A 16,848-nucleotide genomic window follows, 5' to 3' on the forward strand; every position below is an offset into this window, starting at 1 on the left:
TTAAACTGACTTTTTATTAATCAACTAGTACGTAGTTAATACTTGGACTCGGTCTAGCTGTCAAAAGATTGAAATAAGTGCCAAATAACGATAACACATCGAGGCACATCTGACAACGTTGTACAACATGGCAGCAAGGAGCTATTACCCTTCTCTGTCTGTTTCATTACAGCCTTATGGTTTTAAAAAGACAGGTAGTGTCATTGAAGTTTCAGCAGTATACGAGGAATGCATGCAAAGTGATTGATTTTAATATACGAGGGCGATATCCAAATTAATCAGCTTGTTACTTATTATTCGAATGTTATGTTTATATTTTGGTGTGTAATTTTGTGGTTTCCCCGGCTTTGTGTGCTTACCAAAATAAACTTAAAACTATATTTATGATTGGTACTATAGTGGCTAATTTGTTCCAAAAAAAAAATGGTATTCTTTTCAAAATGGGTGGTAGAAAAATATGTCCAGAACTATAGGTGAGATAAGATATTAAATCAATTGAATGTACACAGAAAATGCACATCCTAAAATAAAACTACCTAGATAAAACAGTTGGGAAAATCAATAAAACAGAGTTTGAGCAGAATTGGATAAACGGATGCGTCGCAACATATGTTTTCCTTAGCGGTGGAAACTACACGGTTTGTCTATAGTTTTATTGTTAAGGAATTAATTCAAATAAAAATCCTTTAAAAACAATGTGATTAACCAAACATACACTGTGTCACTGAAACAACCAAAAAGGTTTGACCAAATTTTCAGACATAAACCAAACACTATCAACAGATTTCCAGATGGTGCTTAAAACGGCCACATATTCTGGAATGAACCTGAAAGGAGAAATCCGAGAAAGCATATCCCTGGATGAAGATGACCTCAGTGACGTTGAAGATGAGGTCTTTATACGCGATGGTAAAAATGGATTTAAGGTCAGTAAAAACACATCAACCACCTTCTGAATTTCTGATGAGCGTTTACGTGCAGTTGGCTGAGGAATTGAACGTTAAACGACCATTGATGGCGCCAAGAAGAAAACCTGGAAAACACAGTTCAGGATTCAGGCTAAAACCCAAGCCGAGCTGTAGAGTTTGGTGTAAACCTTGCTGTTACGCTTTAGCTTCGTTAAGTATTCTGATAGGTACCAAATTCAATTTATTTCCACTTTCCTTCAGTAACCAGAATTAGGTTTGATAGTTTTGGTGGTGGTTTTGGTGTCCATTTACCCACTACCACTAGACAGGCTTAGAATGTGGATCACCTCTAAAACAAACCAATCAAACAAACCCAGAGGACAGTTGCCTTGCACCAGTTTGAAAATTACTGATGTTTGGACACTGAATTTACCTTACATCAGGACAGAGTCTCCGGTGAGGACTACAGACATCAATAAAGACGGGATTGATGATTTGGTGTTTGGATTCAGGACAGGTACGTTAAAATTCCTGGTTGAAATATTAGTTATGAGGATTTTTAGGAGAAAACGTAAATATTTTCCCCTCTGACGTGTTTTGTGGTATGGTGTTTGGAGTATCGCCCCCCTGCGACGGGGGTGTGATAGCTTTGGATGGGAGGACGGGGAATATTTTATGGAGGAAATGGATGAACGATTCAGTGTTCAGTGTTCATTGTACAGCGGATATAAATCTGGATGGTGTTGATGACTGTTTAATATCTGGGATAAATGGGGTAACTAGGGAATGATTAATTTGACTGAGTAAGCCTTTATTTTTTTACAGGTTTTAGGGGTGGTAGACGCAAAAACTGGTGGTGATATTTGGAAGGTTAATAAAGGAAAAATGAACGTTTTTGTGGCTAATTTTGTTGAGGACCAGAATGGAGACAATGTGTCTGATGTTGTTGCTTCTTATTCTTCTTTAGAAGGTGTGTGCAAGTGCAAACTTTATGAGTGTTTGAACGCGAATTTGCCACAGAAAAAACTGGCGGTTACATCCTGTTATTCAACGGAAAAACTGGACAGGAATTGAAGAAATCCTCAACCCCAAACCATCTAAAAACCTTTTACATGCCTCAACTGCTCAGTTCCTCTTTACTACTAGTGGGGACTGGAAGTCCCACTTCTCCAGGGAATTTAAGTGTGATTCCACTGAAAAACCTGGAGGACCTGGTAAAGGGTTTTGGCACAAGCAACTATATGAGCAATTCAAGTTTTTTTCCAGGAAAACAAATCGACAACACTGTACCAAGACAAATTTAAAGGCATGCTAACCCAATCGGTGCTGGTGGACATAACCGGGGACCGTAATCCCGATATTGTAACATCGACTTACAACTCCACAGTGGTGGCCATAAATGGAAAATCATTCAAAAAAATTTGGGGGTACACTTTGGCTAACTCCATCACTGATATCAGCCCCACTCCAGGGTTTTTCAATAGCGACAACGTCACTGACTTTATGGTCACTTACCAGAAATATGATAATATTTTTAACTACAACTATACTGAAGTAATTTTACCAATTAATTACTTAGTGGGATAAGAATAATTTTTTTTTTAAAGACGGTAATTCTTGATGGACTTACCGGACAACCAATCTATCAACCTGTAAGTGGTGGGGTGATAACTCAAATGAGTGGTTTGGTTTTAAGTATGGAGGGCAAAGGGAATGATATTTATTTGTTCTGGACTAGTGAGTGCAATAACACGGACCACAATGTTGATAAAACAACAAATAATAACGGTAAAAGCCATATTACTCATTTAGTGAGTTACCATGAGAAAGTTTTTCTTTACAGATCAGTTGAAGAGTGACGAATGTAAAAGACAGTTTAATTCCACCACAGTTTTAAGGCTAAACGCTTTGAACAATTACCATCAACCACCAGGTATTACAGTTTACAGTTCGGGTAAGTCTGTACAAGGCAAAGGTTTACAAAGGTTGAGTTTAAATCTATTTAAACAGCTTTGCACAAAGATTTTGAGTTTGAGGGTATACGATCGCCCACAAAATTGCTCAGGGAATACCAAAAATCCCACCCCGGATTCGATTCGGGGTATGCAGAACAAACGAAACAGTACAACGGAGATCCAGGTCCGATAGAAATTAGAAAGTACGGAAGTTCCAGTTTTAGGCACAAGGACCGACCTGGTGGTATTGTGAAGGATTACAATACCATGGAGGTAGACAACCCGAATGACGTAAAATTTTTTTAACACAGAGATTGGATTTAAGTTAATCATTTTTATTCAGGATCGCAGACAACAACCCATGGACTACAATATGTGGCCTATGCAGGATAACGAACCAGATTACCCTTACATGGGCGACGACAATATCCCCTACAGCCAGAAACAGCCCTTGATAGACGAGGTAAACTCCAAGCTAAGACTGCATCAAGGAGAAAACGTGAGAAGCAAGAAAAAAACACCAAAAGCCATCAGCGACGCTCAAACCAAGAAAAAGAACCTTTCGGAGAAAATTTTCGGATATCACAACGTGCGCCTGTCGAAAGACAGGCTGCTACACGACGACGATACTCTACCAACAGAAATTCTTAAAGACAATTACTTTAAAAATGAAGAGAACAGGTTGGTACTCGTTTACTTTTAAATGTTCTTAACCAAAGGGGAGTTTAGGTTGAGAATGAAGTTGGAGCAACGGGACGTAAACTCGCACGTGGTGGGAAAAATGGACGAAACGTCCATTAAACAAGCCATAGAGGAGCAAAAGAAAGAGGCAATGCAGAATCGTTCTACCACTCTATGGGATTTGGAGAGCGAGAACGAGATGGGAGAACTGGATAATAGAGGTTATCGCAGAAGAAAAAGGATGACAAGCAATCAACCACTTGTATGGGAAAGTTTGTCTAAAGTGACCTCAGTGGGTAAGTACAAATTCCCTTATACCTGAAAAAAAGCTAAATTAGTTAACTTACAGGTGCAGTACTAAAACCCTTTGACACTAGTAATGCGTCTAATTTGGTGGATGTGGTTTTCATTAAGTTTTGGGAACAATCAGCTAAGTTACCCCTAGAAACTTTAATGTCTAGAGACATTCAAGAATGCGTTGAAGGAAAAAGTTCACTAAATTCAGGTAGTTTGACTAAAATTAAAACTTTCACTTTTAAAGTATTGCCATTTATACAGACAACAGTCCGGAGCAACTAACTCATTTTCAAGCAGAATGCCAAACTGAACAGGAAGGCCTCAGAAGAGATTTCAAATTTTTCAATAAACTGACCCGATTTACGCAGAGTCAAACGACCGTTTACAGGATACGAATCCGGTGCGACTGTGACAGCACCTACGACAAACAAATCAAAGAACGTTGCGCCAATTTCTTACCCGACGATTTACAGGGTTGGCCCCAATATTTGGGACGTAACGGGGACGGGGTGTTTATTGTTAGTTAAATTAAATTGTTTCTCTGTATATTGCGGCTGTCAAAACTGTACATGCCCTATAATATATGTACTGGGAGTTACTCACTTTATTTTGCTAACTGGAGGCTGTTCAGGGGGAAACTCTGAGTTAAGGTTAACAATTTGAGACATCAAAGGCCTTGATTCTTGAAAGCAGGAATTTTCAAGAGAATGTGACAGAAGAAGCTGACAATGGCGGGTTCCTGTCACATTCTACAGGTCTTTATCTTGAGGTGCTGAGTACTCCGAGGTGTATAGCTTTTCAACTGTTCTTCTTTGCCTGGAAAATTCAAACTAGAACTGAACTGTATATACTTAACGGAGCAACAAGTACCAATTTATCGGGTGGTGCGCCAGGGGGCAGGGGATTACAACTCCAAGCAGTACAGAAGCGAAAAGTCCGGAGCTACTGGAATGGTCAAAAGTAATTCACTAACAGTCGGGGGCAGTTCATATAGGTCACTGGAAAGCACCTTTGATAATTCCGTTCCCTGCTTTCAAGAATTAAGCCCCTAAACGGTTATTTTAATTAAAAAAACTCACCTAATTTCAAATGCTGTTTGACTTGTCAGGATAACAAATTTTGACAAGCAACAGCGAAGCTGGTCATTTTAAGTGTTGCATTCATAATTTTAATAGTTCATTAATTTTTAAATACCCAAAAACTGTTGTTTAAATTTGGTTGTTATATAACTTCAAATTTAATAAAACAACTACGTTTATTGCACAATTTTAAATCATTAAAGTAAACAACAAAATAAATAGTAATAAATGCAACACTTTACTTGACAAGCGTCGCACCCGAACGGTGTATTTGTCAACGGGGTAAAGTTTTGTATTTTCTGACTCGTTTTACATGAAAATTAGCTGAAAAAAACTGGGAGGACATTAAAAAAGTGAAAACCAACTTCCCACGTTAATCTCCTACAATATTCAGTTGTTCTTCTGGACACCTGAGTCGTTTTCTTCAAGTCACGTGGCCTCTGTGTGATTTTGTAATTATGGTGTCATATGATTTTTAGATAACGCGTTTGGATCCGAAATCATGTATAGCCTAGCATTCTGTGCGTGGTTTTTGATTGGTCAAAAAAAAAGCTAAAAGCTGCTTTTTTTGACCAATTACAACGATTGACGCCTATGCATCTATTTGTAATCATATTTTTGTACGTTTAAGTCAGAACAATCGTTAAAATATTTCAAGCTATATAGATTTAAATCAGGATTTTTACTGATACTAACCTATAAATTATTAACCTAGACTTTTGGATACTAAGCAGTTTCAACTACCAAATACATTTCAGAGAGCAAAACTAATTATTATAAAATATATTTTTAAAAATACATTATTACAGTCCTAGAGATTATGTAGTTGTATAGTTACAGCTAAATTAAACCATTTTTTTTTTAAATAAAAAGCAGTTTTTTGTATGATTCCTTTAACAGTCAGATAGCTTTGTTAAGTAAAACAACCCTTAATTTGACAAATTCAGTCAAAAATGGCAACGGAAATCGATCAAACAAACATATTTCCTTGACGCTCTGTTACATTACATTTACTAATTAATTAACTAGATTTTTCGAAATGATTTGGAAAGGGTGCCTGCCGTACAGGCCCCATGATTATATGTACGGTAAGTGGATTTAACAAGAAAACCAGATTTGGGAACAGAAAGTGAAAATCCACTTTCAGACCCAATTTTTACGGTTTCGGGGCCGGTGGATCACTACAAAGCTGCCATTATGGCTAAAATGTCTGCGGCTAAATTTGTAAGTGCTTACCAAATTAATAAACATAATAGAGCAGCAATCATGTTAAAAGCTTCTAAAATTTTACCCAGTCATCGTCTTTTATTGTCTATAATAGCAACTATGCCCAATTTTCGCCAATATGTTCTCGGACCTTCCCAACCATCCTCGAGTACAATTAGTGCAACGCAGACAGAAACCAATTCTAACTTACGAGGAAAAAGTTCGATCATCAAACAGGGTAGATCCTGCAGGTTATCGTTCAGTTGACGTGGCTGGTGCAGATCGTTCTAAATTTTTCTGTCCCATTGTAAACTTACCTCCCAAAGATTTCACGGGAATTGGAAACAAAATGCCACGATTCACTGTAGAAAGAGTGGAACGAAAAGCGGACGTTAACCAAACCGTTCTAGGTAAAGTTTATTCGGTAAAAGGTGTCAAAAACTAAAGAGTTTTTGGTTCAGATGGACAAACCCCCACCAAGAACGAACACGTGCAAACCGTTTACCGGGATTCAAGCGCACAAACTGTCCCATGGGAACCACCCTATAAAATAATAGGAGAAGGGGAACCTGAAGTGTTAAAATTGGACTTTCTTAAATGGAGTATTTGTGGAGTAATTGTACGAAATAGTGAAACTAAAGTTCAATATTGCAGCTGATGGTTCTTCAGCCGGAGTACACGAAATCCAACTGATAGAGAGAGCTAGAATGAAAAGGGCGTGGCAAAACTCTGTCCAACCGGACATCAACGACGAGGATTCGTTACAAAGATTCAGAGACTTTGTGGAAGCTTTGGAGAGAGACGAGTGGGCTTTCAGAGAAAAAGTATAATCTAGCTAAAGCGCTAAAACTGTACTAATACAGATTGTACAGGAGATTCAGGAAATTCAAGACCTTCGATTGCACCTTCTGGAAAAAATGCTGGAAGAAATCCACGAACGCTCTCACGACCGGGCTCAGGACAAACTAGAGCGGTTTATTCAGATCAAAGAGGCGGAAAAACGGCAGAAACTAGAGAAAATCAGGAGAAAAGCGGCTAGAGGTGAGTGTGACTTTGAACTATACACCGCATAAACCTAGTGAAGAGCTTAGAAAGTTGGAGTTGGAAGAAATGGGGGTGAAACGCAAATACCACGAAACTGACATAATTCAAGAGCACACCTCGAAAGCTTCGGAGCTCTACGGGCCTCTGATGAGGAACGGTGAAAACCCGAAACGCTGGCACCAGGTTATCGACGAGAAAATGCAAAGATACAAAGCTCAGTTCATTGGTAACCTACAAACACAAGTCACAATAATTTCTGCAATTTCTCTAAACTTGAAGGAGTAGAACAATTCAGCACGCTACCACGTTGGTTGGATCAAGCCACCAAACTGACAGAAACATACCAAAAGCCTAAAAGTGACGGTCCACAACTGTGCATCCGCGAAACTAAGTGGACTGCCCCAGTTTTGAAGAAGCTACATGAAGAACTTCAAAGTAATCATCAATCATATTAATGTGAATAGTTTCTCTAGTACAAAAGTGGTTTAAGATTTAAAACTAGCACCAGAAAAGAAGCCATGCTCTCTTAGAGTTCGTACGCAAAAGGAAGCTTCAACCGTACCTACACCAGAAGTGGAAGGAATTCCCCAAGAACAGGAGGAGCAATATCAAGCCGTTGTTCACTTGCAGAGCATCATCGAGGGAAGAGCCACACAGATGTTGGTGCGTTCACTAGCAAATAGGGTTTAAAATATGCTGTGTCAGATTTATGAAGGTCGAGACACCTGCAGAGAACTGATACAAGAACTAAAGTACTCCGTGGGATTGTTGAGGAAGCAAAAAGAGCAACGATCAAAAGAAAAATTGAAAGTCAGGATGCAACAACGCGAGGAAACCATACAAAGTGTCATGGTATTGCAAAATTTTCTCATTTATAACCCCTCAACGCATTAATAACTTATAGGTCTCGCGGTTACAAGGCACTCTAGGTAAACTACAAGGCCAAGTGGTGGGTTCACTCCTGGATTTCCTTAATAAAGAGCTACGGCGACTTTTGGAAGAGCGCAAAGCCCACGCAATGTGCTGGGTGAATGAAAGAGAACGAAACATACGCGAAGCTGCTGAAGCTGGCAGAAGACAGAAGGAAATTCGAAGAAGACGGGAACATGATGAGATATTCAGGTGAAAATAGTTGCCAAACTTACAAAACAGTTGCAAAAACTACTTACAGACAAATAGTCAAAGTGACCCAGGAGTCAGTGGATGTATACCTGCAGGACATTATCACTGAAGGGATGAATTTTTCCACAAAAGACGAGGCCACAACTTATGTGCTTGGATTGGCTGACAAAATAGAAAAAGAGATGACCAGTGTAGACAAAGCTGGTTGTTTGCAAGGATTAGACCAGGATGTATTACTAAAATACCAAAGCTACAAAGTATTTTAGTTATGATGGGCTTTCAGGAAGAACTGGTGGCGGATTTGGTGCATCACTTTGTACTACCGGAAGTAGAGAAGAAAATAGTGCGGCAAAGACTCACAACCCAACAGAAACAAAAGCTACAAACTGTACACGACAGTGTGTACCGCAAACTGGAAAACTTACCCAAAATTGGTAAGAACACTTTTTTATGTTAACATACAAGTAATTATCTCAAGCAGAGCCGAAAACGAGCTACAACGACAATTCACTCTTCTCCTCCTCACCCACCATTGAACATTACCAATACAAGTTAGATGAATGGCTGGTACAACAAGACAGCACCCAAACAGGCGCTTCAGTCACCCCGTTAACAGGAACACTACGTAATTATACACGTAAAATCACGGTAAAAAAGTATTAATTTGTTTTAAAACAGAAGAACAAGTCTCCCATCCGGACGTATTGGAACTGTACCTAAATATGTTGGCGGCTCAAGACAATTTCACGCAAAGGGAAGGGAACGACTTTGACATTAAGGAACGCGTTCCCGAAATAAATAAAATGAGGAACTATCAGCTGTTTAATAACGATTTGGACACCATTCCTGAAACTGAAAACGAGACAGAAATTGACCAAGCTGATTTGAGCAGTAGCAATGTTGATGATTAAAGCCTGATTTTTAGTGTCATTTATTGGTCTTTGATTACTAGATTTAATAAAGCTTAATTAACGTACCGTTAATTTAAAAATTCACTGTTACACCAACCATCTCAGGACCTGAAAAAAAAACAAATAATCTTAGTTATCTTACAGTGGTTGCAAATTTTGCCTGATTTTCTTTATTACAATCAAACAAATTACAGCCTCTCACTATTACTTACATCATGTTTCCCAGCCTCTTGTAATCAATTTTCTCCAACTGCACCAAGGGTCTTAACTGTTCGGCAAATATCCTCATGTCCTCTGCAATAGCATCTTGTCCAGAAGGAGCCTGAACCGACAACTCCACTAAATAACTTTGAGAAATTGGTTCCACACCTTCTGGCTTACTGGACATGCCATTCATTTTGATTATCTTTGATACAGTGACCTTCATTCTACCCTTCCTGAACATATACCCTCTCGCGTTGTATTCAAAGTCCAGCCTACAGCCTGAGAGAGAGACAAGACTGGAAATTAACATTCACATAAAATTGAGAGGATATTAGAAGCCTGAAAGGCTAGACAAACCAGTTTTGGCTCATTGTGTAGTGATTTTCAAACTCTTTCTAACAATGCCATTTTTTTTTCTCCAAAAGGGTTCCAAACATAGCAAGACTTACCTAGTTCAGTAAGAAACTCTAAAATTGTGGAGCTACAGGCCATATCAATACAAGACCTGACCACTGTGGGCCGGTTTTTGTCGCCCAACTCCTGCTGGCCCACATACCTCAACTGGTAGGGGGCATCGGCCACATCCAGGGCCCTTCTAACTCTTAAAGGTAGTGCTGCAGGGGGATTCGAATTGTTCAGTCGCAAAGAGTAGCACAACTCGTGGTCGTTGAAACTTTCCGGATTCGAGTCCACGTTATCGCACAGACCGCGCAAACGGTGCAGCAGCACTTCCACATATTGGTCTAGAACGGAGCCTTGAAGGAGGTATTCCTGGTTTGGGATGATATTGCTTTTCATGGCTGCAGTGAGCGAGTCTATTGCTGTTCCTGGAGTCGACATAGTGTTGGTTTTTTTCAATAAAACTGCTTGAATACGTTCAGCAATCAATCAGTAAAGAAATTGGCTAAATTTAGTTTGTTTACAAACAAAGTGGAAGGTAGAAGGAAAATTGAGGTTAGGTTAGTGTCATTTTAAGGTTATGATGTGCGGTCTTCTTCTTTACTAGTGAGGCTTCTAACCAATTCAACTTTTTGTGTAAATTACTTTACTTTCAAAATAACAGATACTACTAAAATTTAGTACCCAAAATAAATGCAATTCCTGAATAAAGAAATACACCAAATACTTGGTAGAACCATTTTTATGTAAGAGTTCTACTAGATTTTTTTCCAGAGAGTTTTTCTGTCTAAGACTTACTATTATCTTAGTCTACATCACCCAATCTTCAGTTTTTGTGGGACAATAGTTGTCTTCTGTACTTCAAGGTGGAAAACTAAAATGTTAATAATACAACAATAAAAGCCACCTTATCTAACTTTTTGGTTCAAACCTTGGCTTGGTGGGAATAATTAATATATCCTGCGGCCATAATATATAAACCGATATCGCTGATGTAAGTGTGCTTTTTGAATTAACAAACCGCGATGCCATCATCACAGTACGAAGTACGAATGAGGTAATGCCTAATATAAGTTGGAACTCAACAGGAAACACCCGAAAAGTGTAAACGTGCGCGCTTTGGCAAAAATAACTGCAGCGCTCAGTCACTTTCCGCACATCACTGCTATAACTCCCGCATCCAAAGTGTTTTCCAGTTTTCGAGATATTTCACCGGTGCCGGGATTTTCTTGCCGAATTTTAAGGTAAATTTGTAGTATTTAATCCAGAAATACATCTTAAATGTTTTATGGACAATATAGAGAATGATGCAGATGAATTTAAGAGTGATACATAAAAAGAGAGCAAAGTCAGAATTATTAATAGCTTTATAGTAAAACAAAATAATTTAATAAAATTAGTTGACAAATTCTAAAAAACATGTTAAATTTGTTTAAAAAGCCTTTTTGTGCCCCAGTGAAGAGGAAATCAATATGGAGACGCGCATGATTTTCTGTATCCCAGTTAGCGTCCCCCAGGAAGAAAGAGTAGAGGAAAATAGGGCATTTAAGGGCTATTTAAGGGAATGACATCATTAATGTTTGTTTAGCACGTAAACGTTATCCAAGGATGTGTATATAAGTAATATAGTTAGGAAACACAAGGTTGTGTGTAAAGTAGTATATTTAAACTATATACAACAAACATAATTTTGTCAAGGTTAATGGAGAAATTATACTTATATTTGAATTACTTTATGTATATCATAATTATTTATACACGTTTTGTACAGAAAACTGTATTCACACACTTAACATAGAGGAAACACTCATCTCTACAACACACATGTGAAAGTTATATACTTTTTTAATTTGGTGGGTCCATCATTAGCAAAGACATACACGTGACTATTTCGGTGTAATGAAACTTGTTTAGAGATAAATTAACTGTAAGTTTCGTTATTTTCTATCATTCCATTGTAAGCAGGTATACACACAAACAGAAAATCCACCAAATTATCACTAAGCTGACGTTATCTTTTGATAAAATCACAAAAACGTCCTCCACGTTTATTTACATTTGCTGTACATCAAAAGATTTTGTTGGACAGGTTGGAGATTCTTTAGTAATTTCTATAAATAATTATTTTAGTCGATTTGATAACCCATCAATTCTGCTTTTTCTAAATAGGTCACACCATGAGTGATTCTCCTCAACCGCCCACCAACGATGTGAAGAATCTAAGTCTGGATGGTGATAAGACCGAGAATGGTAGACCTGCCACACCATCTTCAGCCTCATTCGCCGAACAGTTTAAGGCCTACGCCAAATTTGGCGATCCCAAATCCGATGGCCGTCAAATAACTTTATCTAACAGCGATAAATGGATGAAACAGGTATCTTTTATTCTTACCCAATGATTGAGCTAAATATAACAGACTGAAAAAACAATTTATGTGAAATTGGGGCGAGGCACGGGCAATCAAACAAGGCTAGGCCGTTATATTTAGTGAGTATGAGGAATCCTGTCATAAACATTTTTTTTAAACTAACCCCAATTCTAGTGAGCGTAGCTCCGTTATTTTAGGAGTTACAAAAAAGTGTCAATCACTAAAGTTGTAGGAAATTTCATTTTCTACAAGATTGTATTAAGGTGCTTTTGTATTTAAGGGTATTCTTAAGGAGTTACAAGGCAAAAAGTGACAGGGGGAACTTTATTATTTGAGGAGCTACAAGACAGTGTAAATAATAATGAAAATGTATTTTTGTTTCTCTCTGTAGGCTAAGGTAATCGATGGCAAAAAAATCACAACCACCGACACTGGAATCGCCTTCAAAAAACTGAAATCCCCAAAACTCGGAATTGTAGACTACAAAAAGTTCTTAGAGGACCTGGCCAAAACCAAAAAAATCGAGCTCGATGAGATTAAGGGCAAACTAACCAACTGCGGTCTACCTGGACACCATGGAATTGGGGTTTGTACTTTTCTTTATTATTTAGTTAAAACTATATTAAACTATACTATTTTAGAACGTTAAAAACACAAGTACAGTGGACCGATTAACGGACACCACGAAATATACCGGAACTCACAAACAGAGGTTCGATGAGACTGGCAAAGGTAAAGGAATAGCGGGACGTAAGGATTTGGCGGACACTTCCGGTTACGTTTCCGGATATCAAAATAAGGACAGTTTCGAAGGGAAAAAGGAATAATCAAGCTGAATTAAGAGCTTAAAAGTTAAATTGATTTTCTATTTAGTACACACTCTGCAGGGTTATTTGCTTCCATTATTTTGCTTATTTAATGGGTTTTTTGTTTGGAGAAGTTGTACCTGTGTGCAATACTTAATTTACCTTTAAATATTAGTGAATTTGTACTCAACCTTAATACTTATATAGGCTTTACCGCACTTTTTAAGGTTTATTAAAAAAAGTGATTCTAAAATTTTAAAATTAGAGGTATTTATCTACATAAGTGTATAGATATTAAGTTATTTTCATAAACAAAAATTAATATGTACTTTGTATGGTAGAAATTATTATTTTTTTGTAACTTTTATAGTACAAGTTCTTTGTATGTCACACTGTTATAGAAATGTACGGTTATTTATTTTTGTTAGGGGACAAATAAACTTGATTTTTCTTTATCAAAAGCCTATTTTTTCAATCAATTTAAATTTTCTTCTAACACATAGTCACGTGCCACTTGTTACTTTACTCAAACTGTGCACCATGTGACCATAATTCAGTCACGTGACAAACATTGATTTAACTATCTTTGTTTGTTGCGTAACGAGTTTGTGTTCGCTCTTTGTTAGGGCGGCTGTCGTTTCCGCTTACGCTAATCAAACTCATACTCCTCAAATTAAAATTTCGCACTAGTAACAATTATCAGTAAATTAATTTGAAAAGACAATCCAAAAAGCGTATTTAATAATTTCTAGGGTGTAACTTGGATGCCAGTTTTCACTTTAATTGAATATGAACTCAAACTGTACACATCAGTTTGAACCACCTTGATTGATATTTTTTGTTCCCATATTTTTGCTCTACACTGTTCGCACTGGCTGTGTTATATTTACTATTTTGGCCCTAATTCCGGCCAAATAAACTTTAAATTGCTTCAAAAACCAGGTTGTAACCTAGAAAATTTTAAATCGCCCGGGCTTTTACCTGGTTGGTTTAGTTGCAATGCGGTGGCGCCACTATCAAGCGAGTCAACTTCGAAACTAGACCAAACGGATTACGATATCGTCCTTTCCTTCGGTGACCGTGCAAGAGATCAGAAGTCAGAAGCTGCATGAACGCACTCCGATGATACGTGAAGACCGAATTTGGGAAAATGGCTAGTTTAAGTGAGATGATTCAGTTATGTCGACTGTGCCTAGTAAAAGACCACGTAAATATCCCTATTTTTGACGATCCTGAGAACGTTCGCCAAATTCCTCTCAAAATTAGTTCGTGTTTACCAGTTAAGGTGAGTAGCGTGGGTACGCCATTTTGTTTCACAGGGAAATTCTGTTTTGGTTTTAGAAGCACCCCCCGTCTGCTAATATAAAAATATCAATGTTTTCTGATATTTTGTAGTATTTTCTTTCAGAATTTCAAGTAAATTTTTGCTAATATAACTTTTTTTTACATGTAACTCCATAATTGTGGTGTAGCCTGGCGGCCATTTTATGTTATGTCTTTATTGATTTCCTATGTTTTACGACTCTCCATTAATTATTGTACCCTACACATGATGATTGTTCTTCACAGACCTGTTCTGATTATAATTGACGAATTATTAAGAACGGCCATCTGAAATAACACTTTAAAATCTGCAACAAATAGTTTTTAGCCGACCTTTTGCTAAAACCCCCATTGTGATTTCAGATATCAATAGATGATAACCTTCCTAAGAAGATCTGTGATGGATGTTCCAATAAACTGGATTTGTGCTATGAATTCTGGAATTCCACTGCGCATGCAGAAAAAACGTTGCTCGCCATGGTGGAAGAGAAGGAGAACCAAGTACCTGAAGCTGAAATGCCACAACCTTTCCTACTTAAAGTGGAGGCAGTAGAGTCATTGGAGGAGAGTCAAAATCAAATATGTGAACCTCCAGTCCCAAAACCTATACCTACCCTAGTCAAAGATGAGGAGGAAGCGGAAGATCCACCAGCAAAACGGCCTCGCCGATCTGCAGCCATTCAAGCACAAATGCAAATAATTCCAGAGTCTGACGACGAAGATGATGCTGCTGAGGGCCTGGCCACTACAAAAGAAGTAGCTGAGGTATGTTTAATTTTTTTTGTTACTTTCACATTATAATTTAAAACTGTTAGATGGACGATGACTTTGAAGACCCTGATGTGCCTGATATGATTGTTGATATTGATGAAGTTAAACCTGGACCTTCTGGACTCAACCAAACCGATGTAAATTCACAGTAAGTATTGTTTTTTATTCCAAACCCTCTCAGACCCCACCTCCACCTAGGTAGGTTTGGACATACTCCGGTCCATCTGGTTTGTTTCATTCTTTAACTGCTTATTTTGTTTTAATTAAAATGTGGTGCTGCAAGTAGATGCACTTCCTCATTCTGTTGAGTATTTCTGCTGTGAAATACTCTTTTACTTTGGTTATAGAATGCATTATTATCAAATATTTCTGCTGTGAAATATTAAAAGTTTTGTTTTAAATTCAGGGTTTTTTTTTATTAAGGTAAGTGGCATTTTATTGTTTAGGGACAAACCAGATTTTTTCATTGAAGTTTAATAGTTTGTCAAGGTTCAGTCAAATTGTGCCCTTCTCTTATTGGACAGCCATTGAAAAAAACCCTGCTAACTACTAGTTATACAGGTTATGTCAAAATCATGTAGTGTAACTGTTTTCTATTGCCAGGGAATTCCCCACTACTTCTTGAGGTTTTCCCTACTTTATGGCTTTGCAAAGCAATTACACTTTAAGTGTCTTTCAAAGCAAGTAAGGTTGATTACCAGGCTTTCTTTTGTGGACTGTGTGTAAGTTACAGGGTGTACCACGTTTTGGTTTTATTTACGTATGTCCAAGCAAAGCGAGGGTGTCAAAAGATGTTTTCAATTTTGTTTATTCAATTTTTTTAGAAATCATTCTTTGCTATGGTTTGACTGGAAAGTTGAGGTGGTACACTGTTGTTTTGTAGTGCCAAATTGATTTCCTTCAAACTGTTTACTGAATAGTTTTTCTAAAAAACTGGGTGAACAAATGTTAACTTGTCAGTGTTTTTTTTTTCACCAAAAATTTCCATTTAATAATTGAAATGTTTTACTTATGCACTTTTGGGACCCATTTAGTTTGTTTTTCAAATATTTACGGTTATTCAGTTAGGAAAGTGGCTGTTTTAGTCATTTTCTGAAGCATGTCTGCCAATAGCTTCATAATGCATTATTTTGGTGTCTGTTGTTTTCAGCAGACACTCAAATGCACTGTGGCTATGGGTGGCTTTAGTTAAGTTACAGTAAGGTTATTATAAAGCTTTTATAGTGCATTTGCTAGGTGGAAGGTGGTATCCTTATCCCAAAATCCTAAATTTTCCACCATAAAAGCTAACATGTGGCAACATGTCTGGTTTTTTTTTATTAATGATCAGATTTGTCCTGTTGGCTTCAGTGAATGTAAAGTTTGAGCTATTATTGACCTGAACTTTAGATTGACAGTAACTCAACATAACAAACTGATCATAAAATGCTCACAAGTGGCTATAGTGCCACATTAGGGGTATATTGCTACATGTTAGTTAATGCCCCCAAATATTGTCATCGACCATGATGATAAGAAGCAGAACGCCGTCCATGGAAGCTGTGATATTTTAATTGCAATAAATATTTATTGAGAAGTCAGTTGTTTAATTTTCTTTACCAACTTTTCAATTTCAGCACTTAAAAGCCCAAATGTCTGGTCATAGAATTTGTATTTAAACTATTCAATGACTCTCAGCCTTTATTGTAAGGGGTGTTCGATAATTGTTATGGTCGTAGTTGGCTGTGGTTCTCCGGCGGATTGACAGCTGTCATATAATTGCAACGTTATCCA

The 16,848-nt window shown here is 37.6% G+C and overlaps 5 protein-coding genes across 9 annotated transcripts; 4 read left to right on the forward strand and 1 right to left on the reverse strand.

Annotated features, from left to right (window-relative positions):
- Positions 1-609: 609 nt before the first annotated feature.
- LOC145734690 (uncharacterized) lies at positions 610-4,440 on the forward strand. Of its 3 annotated transcripts, XM_081988190.1 has the most exons (15): positions 610-741; positions 792-926; positions 982-1,135; positions 1,183-1,425; positions 1,472-1,683; positions 1,734-1,878; positions 1,929-2,122; positions 2,175-2,462; positions 2,516-2,696; positions 2,752-2,862; positions 2,919-3,154; positions 3,207-3,544; positions 3,593-3,840; positions 3,894-4,049; positions 4,103-4,440. In XM_081988190.1, the coding sequence occupies exons 2-15, from the start codon at positions 792-794 to the stop codon at positions 4,366-4,368; spliced, it is 2,907 nt and encodes a 968-aa protein (XP_081844316.1). In that variant the 5' UTR covers positions 610-741; the 3' UTR covers positions 4,369-4,440. The 3 variants fall into 3 exon arrangements, with proteins under 3 accessions (XP_081844316.1, XP_081844318.1, XP_081844317.1); XM_081988192.1 differs by lacking the exon at positions 610-741 and having other exon boundaries at positions 2,919-3,136; XM_081988191.1 differs by lacking the exon at positions 610-741 and having other exon boundaries at positions 1,192-1,425.
- MED18 (mediator complex subunit 18) lies at positions 686-10,373 on the reverse strand. Of its 2 annotated transcripts, XR_014179491.1 has the most exons (8): positions 9,857-10,373; positions 9,416-9,686; positions 9,270-9,311; positions 4,712-4,889; positions 4,445-4,657; positions 1,342-1,439; positions 1,097-1,257; positions 686-1,033 (listed from the first exon to the last, which is right to left on the reverse strand). XR_014179491.1 is itself a non-coding variant. In XM_081988399.1 (3 exons), the coding sequence occupies exons 1-3, from the start codon at positions 10,245-10,247 to the stop codon at positions 9,305-9,307; spliced, it is 669 nt and encodes a 222-aa protein (XP_081844525.1). In that variant the 5' UTR covers positions 10,248-10,371; the 3' UTR covers positions 9,208-9,304. The 2 variants fall into 2 exon arrangements, 1 of the variants encoding a protein (XP_081844525.1); XM_081988399.1 differs by lacking the exons at positions 686-1,033; positions 1,097-1,257; positions 1,342-1,439; positions 4,445-4,657; positions 4,712-4,889 and having other exon boundaries at positions 9,208-9,311; positions 9,857-10,371.
- Positions 6,401-9,222, forward strand: LOC145734700 (cilia- and flagella-associated protein 91-like). Its single transcript, XM_081988233.1, has 13 exons — positions 6,401-6,536; positions 6,588-6,728; positions 6,781-6,950; positions 6,999-7,167; positions 7,211-7,396; positions 7,450-7,605; positions 7,661-7,833; positions 7,876-8,022; positions 8,075-8,292; positions 8,342-8,522; positions 8,576-8,726; positions 8,774-8,917; positions 8,971-9,222. Exons 1-13 carry the CDS (start codon positions 6,476-6,478, stop codon positions 9,201-9,203), a joined length of 2,130 nt encoding a protein of 709 aa, XP_081844359.1. The 5' UTR covers positions 6,401-6,475; the 3' UTR covers positions 9,204-9,222.
- A 477-nt stretch (positions 10,374-10,850) lies between the features above and the next one.
- Positions 10,851-13,442, forward strand: LOC145734785 (tubulin polymerization-promoting protein homolog). Of its 2 annotated transcripts, none has more exons than XM_081988405.1 (4): positions 10,851-11,050; positions 11,976-12,181; positions 12,567-12,761; positions 12,817-13,442. In XM_081988405.1, the coding sequence occupies exons 2-4, from the start codon at positions 11,984-11,986 to the stop codon at positions 13,000-13,002; spliced, it is 579 nt and encodes a 192-aa protein (XP_081844531.1). In that variant the 5' UTR covers positions 10,851-11,050; positions 11,976-11,983; the 3' UTR covers positions 13,003-13,442. The 2 variants fall into 2 exon arrangements, with proteins under 2 accessions (XP_081844531.1, XP_081844532.1); XM_081988406.1 differs by lacking the exon at positions 10,851-11,050 and adding an exon at positions 11,763-11,910.
- Positions 13,443-14,078: 636 nt separating this feature from the next.
- On the forward strand, positions 14,079-16,651 carry LOC145734781 (uncharacterized). The gene is made up of 3 exons (XM_081988400.1): positions 14,079-14,266; positions 14,668-15,069; positions 15,120-16,651. Exons 1-3 carry the CDS (start codon positions 14,132-14,134, stop codon positions 15,225-15,227), a joined length of 645 nt encoding a protein of 214 aa, XP_081844526.1. The 5' UTR covers positions 14,079-14,131; the 3' UTR covers positions 15,228-16,651.
- Positions 16,652-16,848: the final 197 nt, after the last annotated feature.

Source organism: Ips typographus, linkage group LG10, assembly GCF_016097725.1.
Source record: "Ips typographus isolate SLU linkage group LG10, UJ_Ityp_2.0, whole genome shotgun sequence".
NCBI classification, from domain to species: domain Eukaryota; kingdom Metazoa; phylum Arthropoda; class Insecta; order Coleoptera; family Curculionidae; genus Ips; species Ips typographus.